This window comes from Halyomorpha halys, unplaced genomic scaffold (genome assembly GCF_000696795.3).
Source record: "Halyomorpha halys isolate HHAL.00 unplaced genomic scaffold, Hhal_1.1 Scaffold999.1, whole genome shotgun sequence".
Taxonomy (NCBI): domain Eukaryota; kingdom Metazoa; phylum Arthropoda; class Insecta; order Hemiptera; family Pentatomidae; genus Halyomorpha; species Halyomorpha halys.
In genome coordinates, this window is record NW_027106312.1 from 720,434 (window position 1) to 732,219 (window position 11,786).

Sequence of the window (11,786 nt, forward strand, 5' to 3'; positions counted from 1 at the left end):
TAAAGGAAGCTGGAAGCAATGAAGCTCTCCCTTGTGAATGGAGATTGCATCCAAGCAATGAAAGATGGTGATACTATAAAATAGTTTAGGATGCAGTTTTTCGGGAGAGCTGTAGCTGTAGGCCACCGAAAGATGACGGTAGGTCAACGAAGATTCGATGATCAAGTAGAATGAAAATTTGGATAAGCTCATCACCTATGGCTTGCTTAAGCCCGAGCAAAACAGAGCATATTTGTTAACATTGTCAACAAATATTTATTTCCGGATTTTCTTCACTCTCTCTAAACTGCTTCCCTCATAAAGCTGTGTCAGGAAATATTAGAGGGCGTCAATTGGGCTCCCTGCGAACACCTCCACTGCGATGTACGATCCAAGGAGGTATCGAGGATTAGGCTTAATCCTCTGCTAATGGAAGGCGCTTCTACAATTTTGGTCCATTGCTCAGTCAATGTATCAGGGTGCTCCCCAATTATCACGATGTTTCTCAATTTCAACTTGAATCTGATCTTAAAGAGGATTCACATTTGCAGAATAAGTGGCTGAGCTGGAGAGAAAAGCTGTATTGACAGTCCAAGAGCAGAGAGAAAAAAAGAACCTTCATCTAAGGACCACAGCAACACAAGACAAAATCCATCAGAAAATGCAGATAAGAAAGTACATAAGCAGCATTATAAAACTTATTTCCTAACTATTCAGAATTAATTATTAACAGACACAAAACGACAAAAGGAGAATGGTGGAGTGCCGTCTCCTCCATCCCTTCAGCTGAATGCAAGGTGATGTAATGATTGGAAGGGGGGGGGCTAGTTTGCTTTCTATATCATTTCGTATTAAACTTTTGAATATTTGGCTATAATATATTTGACTATGTCTGGGGATATAGGGAATCGGGCACCTCCTTCAATTTTCGCTATTCGGCTACCTACAGTAACGATGTATAATAGTAAGCAGCTTCAGGACTTCTTTCCCGCCAAGCTCTGAGTGAAAATAAACATTTATCATTTCCATAAAATATTGTAATCATTTGATTTTTAGAATATTGATGGTTTTGAGAAAAAAAAATAAATAATAGGAATTTCTATTAGTATTGTACAGCAATCGAATAGATCTAAATCAATAGGAATAGATCTTATCAGGCAGCGGACGATTTTGGAACTAAAGTTTACCTCCTTTATACTTCGGTATTTGAAATCAGAAATGTTAAAAAGCTGAAGGTCACTAGAACCGCGAAGTTAGTTGTTGTCTGGTAAAGTTTAACCCTTAAGAGTTAGGTGGCACAAATTGTCATGGAATTTAGTGAACAAAATCCTGCCCTTCTTCAGTATTTCAAGGGTCATACAGGTTCAATTACAAGTTTATGTTTTAGCCCTTCTGAAAAAAATTTAGCATCCTCCAGTGAAGATAATTCATTTCTTGTTTGGAATTTGGCTGCTAATACAGCTTCCTTGAGGTTAGAAAATGGTCTAGTGATGCACTTTTTTGAAACTATGTTTACTATTTTTAAGTTTAAAGCTGTAGATATTGTTTTCTCATACTCAGATAATGGACTATACCCCTTGAACAAATTTATCAGAACACTTATTTGAAATTTTGAATTGTGACCAATAAAATTTGAGGCTTCTTAGTTAAATATAATTCATTTTCAGCACTATTGTTTAGTACACAAAAGCTACCAAGTAATATTGAATAAATTAATGAAAAGAAAGCTTTGTCTAATCTTGGTCTCTGTTCTATGTATTAAAACTAATATATAAATATATTTCATAGTAAAAATCCTTAAGAGCTTGTACTGTTGTGAACAGTGATAAAATTATTGATTATAATGAGCCTTGACAGTTACACTGAATGGTGCATTGATAATTTGTTGCAAATATTTAAAACTGTGATATCTTCACACTTTTCATGATACAAAATTGAATAGTTTATGAATTATTTCATTAAAGTATCAATTTTTATATACCATCAACTATTTCATATATTTTATATTTAAAATTTGGTAAAATGGTTATTTTTGTTAGAACTCATATTAATTTTCATTATTGATAATTTTGAATTATGTAGTTGATTGCTTAGAAAAGCTAGGTAAAATGTCTCCAAGTATCTTTTTATATGATAATAAAAAGTTACAGAAGTGATTGGCATACTAATATTTGCTTGAATTATGTTTAGGTACAAAGCTAAAGTGCTTCCTGTTACTTATGTTACCTATTCCCCTTATGGAACTCATATTGCTTCTGCCCAGGGTGACTTTGTGAGAATATGGGTTTCTTCTGTAAGTATTTAAGCTGAATTGTCATTTTATAATTTTAAATACGGTTATATTATTTTATAGCATGTTAAAATTACTTCAGGTGCAAGGAAAGTCTATTGAATTTAAACCTCATTTGGGTACTGTACGCTCAGTGGAGTTTTCTCGTGATGGTGAAAGACTGTTGACATCCTCAAATGACAAGAGTGTAAAAATATGGGTTACTTCCAGACGAAGGTACTGTTCATTTGTCCCTATTATTTGATACTTATCTTTTATTTCAATATTGGTTTAATAGAAGAGTGAATAAAAGGTCTAAAAATATTCTAGATACATTCTGAACCTCATAAATACCTTTATTTTTCTGCATGCTTTTTTGTAGCTGAGGTTGCGTAAAGGGTTATTCGTAATCTCACTTTTGTTGGATCAGTATCACCTTTGAAGATATTTAAGGAGTTATACATTTTGGTTGTTAATATATAATATGAATTTGAAGTGTATTGAATTAGAACTATTAAAGTATTTTTTTGTTATTACTATTTTTAATTACTTTTAAAAAAAAATTAATAGTGGTGAAAAGTAGAAGTTTCTTTGGAGGAATCAGGGGAAAACGTTCCTATCCTGAGAGGATCTTCAGAGTTGTCAAGCTAGAAAGGATGCTGCTTAAAAGGGTGACTCATGAAGGTCAGTGTTAATGATTTCTGGGGTCTCAAAAGTAAAGAATTTCAAAGGATTGTTTTAGAAGACAGTAGAATCAATAGCTTTATTGAAGACAGTGACTCTGTAATCTTTAGTGTCTTGAATGAGTTTTGAATTATATTGCTTTGGTATGACATTCTAAAGGATTTTTGCTGGTTTCAAAATATTTAAACTGACAATGGACTTGAGTTAAAACCAGGTTGCTCTAGTTCCATTGGTCTCAGATTTTGTTCTTGAAGAAACATTCAAGATGTCCCTATGTTGTCATGTCAATGTGTCAAACAAAAGAAGGAAGAGAAAATTTTAGAGGGACTAAATAAAATTTTCGTGGGTCTATAATATATTTATAAAAAGAAAAATTATCAATATTTGTCGCAGCCATCTCACAGGTCAAATCTTTTTACAAATATAATTTGTATCCTTTATACAATTAATCATTGATGATACATTATTCTTTGTTTATAACTAAATAATTAGTCTTAAAATATATTCAAATTAGGAGAATTGCCAGATTGTTGGCCTTCATTTATTTATACCGTATCGGCCTGGTGGGCCTACATGGTTAATTAAAGTAAGAGGTACATTTTTTTTTTAACAATTGATTGTGGGGGAGGGTATAGTCTCATACAAAAGACACCCTCAACTTTATACAATGTTAAACAAAGAAATTAAGATAAAATAGATTAAAATAATAATTCTTAATAAAAGATAAAAAGAAACGTTAATAACAAAAACAATGACGTTTATAGATTTAACAAAATAAATAATTGACTTCGAATGGGAAAAAAAATGAAAGTGAATTTAAGAAAAAGATGAATAGAAAAAAAAAGAAATTAAGATAAAATAAAATTTTTGAGTGACAATAACAGAACTGATTAATATAGAATTTATAACAGGTTGTCCTGCAGCAGCCTGGGCTTCAGCCTTTGGGTTGTGGTTGGGTTTCCCAAGTTGTAGGTCACTACTCCAATTAAGTTTGGAGTTCTCCAATCTTACATAAATCTGCTTTATTTGGGAACAGTGAATCATTTATGAAGAGTGGTTGGTTCTCCATGAGTTGATCACTGAGGAATTACAACATTGAGTGTAAATTTGTCTACAACTGACATTTTGGAAAACAAGACAATGCCTTTTGCATTTTGGAATTATTTATTATGGATTGATTGCAGAAGGTTTAAATGTTGATCCAGAACTTACAGTGATTAGTTGTAAAGAATGTATGATATGACCCAGCATTGAAAAACTGAAATCTTGTTTTGTTTTAACAAGATAAAACCCAACTTAACTCTTCTTGTTCCATTATATATATTAAAGAAAACCTTTAGGACTGGATGATATTGATATTTTCCTATACCCTGTTTATGATTTGGCCTTAGAACTTTCTGACATCCATCAATTTTTGTTAATAGCTTACTATCTTCAAGGAAAAAACCTTCACTTCTCTGGTCAGAATATATTTAAAAAAAAAAATTAAGTTAAAGTGAAATATTTTTTAAAATTAGTAATAAGACTTAATTCATTATTTATCAAGTTCAATCTAACTTTAATCTCTAATTTAACTTAAAAAAAATATATATACTGAAAATTTTTCATAAATTGTGATCTTTTTGTTTGGAAGATTTTTGTAATAATTGATTCACCTAATGTTCTAAAATTCCTAGGTTTTTTTCATCCTGTACTGGTCATACTAATTGGGTGAGAATTGCAAAATATTCCCCAGATAACAAGATGATTGTTTCATGTTCTGATGATAGAACTATTCGACTCTGGGATCCCCTAACTAGTAAATCCATTCACACTTTCAATGAAGTTAAAGGTAGAAATATTATCTTTAATTGTATTAGTTATTTGTCTTCTATTTTGATTTTAATGCTGATCGATTATGTTTTATAGGAATTCCAAAATATGTTACTTTTCATCCTTCCGGTACTTGCTTTGGTGCTGCTATGTCCCATAGTGTTGCCAAGTTGTATGATGTTAGGAATATGAAGCTCCTTCAGTATTATGCATGCCACTCTCTGCCAGTTAATTCTATTGCGTTCCATCCTTCAGGAAGTTTCATGGTTACTGGTTCAGAAGATACAACAAATAAGGTATATACATTATTACTGATTTATTTTTCATTGTACTTCAGAATATGCTCTTTACTGCAGAATACTCAAAATCAGCTCTGATTGTTTTGTTTTTCTATTTTATTAAATGATAATAAGTTTTTCTTATTACACATTTTTTTAAATTGTATATTTTCACCAATTGTCTATAAAAAAAAACAGGGGTGCCTAACCTTTTTATGATTAAAATATTAATTTCTGTTCATTCTGAATTGTAGTAATACATGATACATAATTATGTCATACACATAATAATAGTATTATCTTTTATGTATTTTATTATTATTTAACATTTTTTTCTTTACGTGAGTACTATTGTTATTTACATTTTTTTTTCTCTTTTTCTTGTTTTATCTTTTGTTCTTCTTTTTCTGTACATATTGTATGAATGAATACTTAAACACTCATACTCAATGCCGTTAATTTGTTGGAGATTGTATTAATTTTCTACGATAAAATGTTTCATTTAAAAAAAAAGAAGTTATAACTAACCATTTCTTTTCCGTTTTGTGATTTAATAAAGTTTTCAAATTCTTATTTATAAGACTTTCATAATTTATGGTGTCAATTGGCCTAATTACATTAACATCTTAAATATTTGTTTAATTTTAAACTTTCTCTGTCAAATATTTGATGTTTTTAATAGTATATTTGTGGCATGTAAATTTATCTTTCGTAGTATTAGAAACAAAGTAGTAGATATAAGACTTGAAATATGTATTTAAGAAGGTATATTAAATATATTGTTTTTTCTGTAGGTCATTGATTTGCTGGAAGGAAGGGTTATATTGACTCTTGAAGCACATGCTAAATCAGTAACTGCTGTTGCTTTCTCGAAGTCCGGTGATTATTTTGCTACTGGCTCTGATGATAAAAATGTAACTATTTTCTTAATTATTAAATATAAAAAATAATAAAAAAGTTTAATTGGAAACATTTCTAAAGGATTCTTTCATAAATATGGTGTTTAAGTATCACACTAAACATAGTTTAACTGCTAGTTCACTTATTCTGAATTAGTTTATCACTTTTGTCTATTTTTTGACCAAATGGAACAGAAACTGGAAAATTAATAGCCATATCAGCTTTTAAATATTTGACAATTCTTAAAATCGTGTTACACTTAGTCATCTATATACTTTAGCTGAAAAGAAGTATTTATTCTAGTGATATTTTACGTCACTTATAAAATAGAATAAAAAATTATTAACAGTTAACATGAACAAAACAGAGACATTGGAAATTGAACCATTAAATGTGATTACTATGAAAAATATATAAAAAGTTGATTAAGATTAATGGTGTTGACAAAACATTATTATTTTGAGGATAAAAGAAAGTGTATCTTTTGTATGTAAAGGTTATAATTTATTTCATTAGTCTAAATTAAGAATTATTTAAGATTTATGAATAATTTCTTTTAAATAAAGATTTATTAGACATTTTAAATCGAATATTAATGCATTATATTGATAAATAACATTTTATCTTTTATATCATATAATAGAAAGATTCTTTGGTTTTCCTTAATTCTTGACTTTTTTATGAATTGGAATAAACATAAATTCTTTCCGTTCTTCAAGTATTTTTATATCTCAGATTTTTTAAACTAAAAATCTACTGTTAGAAACTCTACCTTCTCCACATGACTTGATTAGTTCACTTGAAATATTATGAGTTCCTGCTGCTTTATGATATTTTAATTTTCCAATAGCCATCTCAACTTTCTCCTTCCTTGGTTCTTCTGTTAACAGTTCAGTAGTGATGAAATATAATAAGAATTAACTTATGACAAAAATAATAGTAATAATAAAAATAACAAGTGATATTTCTGACTTATAAATTAGAAGTATTTATACATTATTACAGTACAAGTCTCCTAAACAATGTAATGTAGAAATATATATACTCTCATAAAGACCATTATGAATATTGCATACTTATTCATAAAATAAGATTTTGATGTAACTATTAAGAATATTTTATCAAATTTTTGATACATAAAAAGGAATTCAATTAATATGATTTTATAAGATTTAATCATAAATCAATAATATGTAATCTCTAATTAATAAAAGTACAATTTTTTGTATATATATAGCCTTATTTATAATTGTAACTGTTTTCTTTTTGTTTAATTCTTTGCAATTTCTAGCTTATATTTTTTGTAATAATTTTATAGGTTTTTGTTTGGAAATCTAATCTTGAAGTTCCGCAAGTTGTGGAAGAAACTAAAAGAACTTTAAGGGAAAGTGTAGCAAATAATACTGAAACAAAAAGACCTAAAATACGTGTTAAGACTTGTAATTTAAACATTAGTAGTTCAGGTATTGAGGTATGTATATATTTTGTATTTATGCAATTATAGTAAAAATCATTCTAATCAAGGCTGATTGTTCACTAGTTAACCCTTATCAGTCACTAGTTTTTATACGTGATCCTCATTAGGTTGTAGGTAGTTCCAGTAAATATGCAAACAAATTCAGTATTTTAAGAATAAAATTTTTGTTAGAAATTATTTATTTTTCACCTATATGAGATTCAAATAATTATTTACTGATAAAAGGCAGTATATATAATTGGAGATGCCAATTGCTCTGTTACGGATACTTAACTAATAAGCAGTCCTATCCGATTCTTCCAACAAAAAAATACCTGCTCAGTGCTTTGAAAAATGGTGTAAATATTTAATAGTTACAGTAATGTCGCATTGTGTTTGGTGTAATCGTTAATAGTAGAAGTAAAGTCAGTGAAGTAACTGCTACTTTAGCAGTCACATGTATAGGCCTTGACAGTGAACTATCCTGCTCTTCCAGTTATTGCGGCAAAAATGTTAGCCACTACCACGGTATAACTACTTGATAGTTACAATTATAAAAGTATTAACTATCAAGATAATTTTAATGTCAGAGAGGGTAGTATAAGTAATGCAAGTGGACTAACAGTTGTATTAACTGCCATGTTTAATTGTCATATGTATACACCTTGACGGTGAACTGTTACAATGTATCAACCTTACGAAATGTAATTTTGATAGGCGGAAAACATTGTTTTTGTATTTTGCCCAAAAACTTAAAATTGTATCAGCCACAAGCTCCAAAAACAAATCTACCATGGATCCCCAAAACAATTTCACCATAGACCCCAAGAACTTAACATCAGGGAGTTTCAACATGTTTCACTTTGTCACCTCCCGCGTGGCATACGACTGCAGCGAAAAAGTACTATTGTCATGTGGGAAATGACATACAATCAATAAGGGTTAATAAAATAAAAAAAAAAAAAAAAAAAAAATATATATATATAAAAACAAAACAAACAATTCAATTTCAAAGTCAATTCAGAATCATATGATATTAACTTAACCATATGGTCAAAAAGTTTAAGATCAAAAATAGATTTTTTTATTATTATTTAAATCTCCAAACTCTTTCCACTTGAAAAATTATTTCAAATATTAAGGACCAGAATCTAGTGAAATCAGTGAAAGGGGAGATTGATAGTTAACCTATCTGGTTTCCGCCCTCCTGACGTACACCTAGAACATTTTTTGTGAGTCCTTTTGAATTAATTTTTCTTAGTGGATGATTAATAGTGGAAATTATGTATTTTGATACTGTCCATTTAAAATTTTAATTTTATACCATTGTTAATATGTAAAAAATAATGTGGTAAGACTTACTGTAAAAACTTGCTACGGTTGGCCTGTAGGTGGTGGTCGAAATCTATATAATTATTTTCTTTTAGGATATCTATTCAGTGAAGGATTATGAAGACACTTCATCTTCGGAACCTGAAAGACAATATAATGCAGAAAGTTATAGTTGTAACCCTTCTGATTTAGATCAAGGTATGTAATTTCTTACTTCTCCATATGAAATATGTTTTGATTTTGAACATTAATAACTACTCGGTCATATTGTTAGTTGAACAGGAAGGTGTCAAAAACTATTTTTTCAGTTATAAAAATCCCCAAAAGGAAAAATGACTTCACCTTCCAAATATTTCATTACTTAAACTTTGACCATCATTCAATTATTACCAGTATTTGAAATATTTACTATATTACTCTTTTTTCTTATATAGCATTCTAACAAGTAAAATACTTCATTCATTTATGTTAAGATGTACATAAGATTTTTCCCCTTGCAGCAGATGTCCATAGATGAATTTATAATGACTAGTTTACAGCTAGTATAAAAAACTTCCTCCTGTATAGATTTTATGTCACTGGTAGCCAGACCATTAAGCCCTGCATTATTTTATTTAACGGAGATAGAGTTAAAAAAATGTTCACCCCTTTGCAACTGAAATCCAAAATCACAATGCATATGTCTCTAAACGTTTTTGGCTAAGAGCTACACTGATTCCTCCACTAACTCCTAGAGCCTAGACTAAAGTTACCTCATCGCACTAACATTCTTATCATTAATTGTAGTTAAAATATTTGTTAAAATGTTTTATTATGTGTATCAGTTATTGTGTTTCTTAACTGGCTTTCAATAAAATAGTTATTATTTTCTATGGTTTGTTTACATAAGAAATTTCATTATGTAATTAAAACAAACTGGCTGGTGTTAACCTGCAGGCCATAGTTAGGGGACCTCTGTTGAAACTGTTCCCACATTGTGTGTACTGAACTTTTATCTTAATTGATTTCTATTTTCTTGAATGAATGACTATAGGATTATATCCATTAAAAAGAAAACAAATGTTTATGCATAAAAAGTATCTTTTTGAAACATAATTTTTCTGTACAAAAATACAATTTAATTTTACTTATAATAAATACAATAATTTTTTTTATAACATTTTATCAATATTAAGTTATAGAATAAGAGCTCTGAGCTCTGACCAGAGATTTGTACTCCTATTAGAGCTTTTGCCTTGAGAAAAAAAAATAGGAATAATGATACTGACATTAATAACTACTAATATTAATTTTTTTTTTATTTTCAAAGCTGATTTGTTGCCTTGTTATTGGGATATTAAAAAAAACAATCGGATATAACCGAGGCAATATAATAATGGAAAAAAAAAAGTTTAGCTTATATAAAATTAATGGTTTTTATTAAATTAGCTAGTAGTCCCCATCTTTAGTGCCTATAATTAGTGTTATAATCCTGGGTGCCTCCCAGGTATTTATTTCTTTTCAGTCTCTTTGAAGAGAGAATTAAAAAATATAGTCCATTGGTAAATTGTGCAGAAATTAAGCTATCTATTTTGATTGATTAATTAAATTAGATTTATTTGTATTTTAAATATGAGAAGATGGTCAGGGTTGCGATCAAAAAAAGGCAAATAAGTTTTATGTTCAACTATATATATTTATATTTTACTTTTGTTATCCTGAATATTATATTTTACAACTATTAGATTTTAATACCCTTTTTGTTTTAAAATTTGTACAAGAATACTTTAATTTTCAGCTAACTCATCTAGCAAAGATGATATTGGTAGTTTAAAGGAACATTCAGAAAATAATTCTAAGGAAGCTGAATCAACAAATAACCATTTTGATAACCTTGCTAAGGACGATTTATGTTCAAGATGTTCCAATGACAACACTGTACTCTCATTGGTGGAGTCACTAACATATGAGGTAAATATTGATCAATCAATTTTTACAATGTTATGGATTTAATATTTTTAAGAATCACTTGATTGGTTTCAGAATGAAGCACTTAGGAAAAGAATGGACTTACTTGAAGAAAAGCTTTCTAAAATGGAGTGCATGATGAATGTCAATAATGAACAGCCTTTGTAAGATAGATTTATTTGATGAAAATGTCTGTGATCATAGTTTTAATTTTTTGTATGTTGAATAATATCTGTAATAAACTGTTTAGTATTAATTTTGTATGTAATAAAGTATTAAAGCAATTCTGTTTTGTTCTGAATCTCGAAACAAAGAGTAATTGTTTAATTAGTTTTAATTTCGTAAAGATATTTAACTTTTAAAGTGTTTATTATGGAAAATTGTTTTGTATTTATTCTAGATTTGTATTATATTGTCACTTCTGATAAAACTTTACTTTTCTGGGATGGTATTAAATGGGTTATGAAAATTTTACTTGCACTTGGCAATGAGTGAAAATTCTTGGAAAATAAGATTGTACATTAACATATTTTTATTTGTGTACCAAATTATTTCCATTGTTTGAGGTGTGTGAAAGCATCAATGTTTTTGCATTACTTGAATCAACTGAATTCAATTTTATACAGACCCTTTTAGCTAACACCATACCACCGAATCAAGATTTATGGCATATTTGACTATTTTTGTGTAATTTTAAACTATTAAATTACTGTTTTTATTTGAGAACCTAATAATTAGGTTTTCGAAAAATCAAAATGAAATATACGCTTGTTAATTTTATCTTGTAACTTATTAGTTAATATTAATATAGCATGATTTATTTTACTTCTTTGTTTTTTATTAAGCTTATTCCATCTTATCCAGTAGTTGTTTATATTAACTCTCCAAGAAAGGTTTATATTCCTACATACTTCAAATGTTTATCTTCTATTGCAGCTTTGCATGAGTAGTGTGGCATATCTGACAAAAAAAAAAAATTTGATATATTCCATATATGTAACTTATATTGTTATGTGTTTAGACTGTGATCACTTTTTGACAACCCTAATAGCTTTGGGACAGTTTATAGAGATGGGACAGTTGTTGAATATTTCAGATTTCACTAATATTGCTCTGTATTCAAACAGCC

The 11,786-nt window shown here is 28.8% G+C and overlaps 1 protein-coding gene across 1 annotated transcript; it reads left to right on the forward strand.

Moving 5' to 3' along the window:
- The first annotated feature begins 1,142 nt into the window (after positions 1–1,142).
- LOC106687705 (POC1 centriolar protein homolog A) lies at positions 1,143–10,942 on the forward strand. Its single transcript, XM_014431734.3, has 10 exons — positions 1,143–1,450; positions 2,170–2,272; positions 2,352–2,485; positions 4,609–4,763; positions 4,841–5,040; positions 5,817–5,936; positions 7,241–7,393; positions 8,806–8,908; positions 10,488–10,660; positions 10,733–10,942. The coding sequence occupies exons 1-10, from the start codon at positions 1,287–1,289 to the stop codon at positions 10,823–10,825; spliced, it is 1,398 nt and encodes a 465-aa protein (XP_014287220.1). The 5' UTR covers positions 1,143–1,286; the 3' UTR covers positions 10,826–10,942.
- Positions 10,943–11,786: the final 844 nt, after the last annotated feature.

Coding starts and splice junctions, on each gene's coding strand:
- LOC106687705 (XM_014431734.3), top strand. CDS start 1,287: ATGGAATTTAGTGAACAAAATCCTGCCCTTCTTCAGTATTTCAAGGGT. Junction 5,041..5,816: donor CAGAAGATACAACAAATAAG/GTATATACATTA, acceptor TTTTTTCTGTAG/GTCATTGATTTGCTGGAAGG. Junction 5,937..7,240: donor CTGGCTCTGATGATAAAAAT/GTAACTATTTTC, acceptor ATAATTTTATAG/GTTTTTGTTTGGAAATCTAA.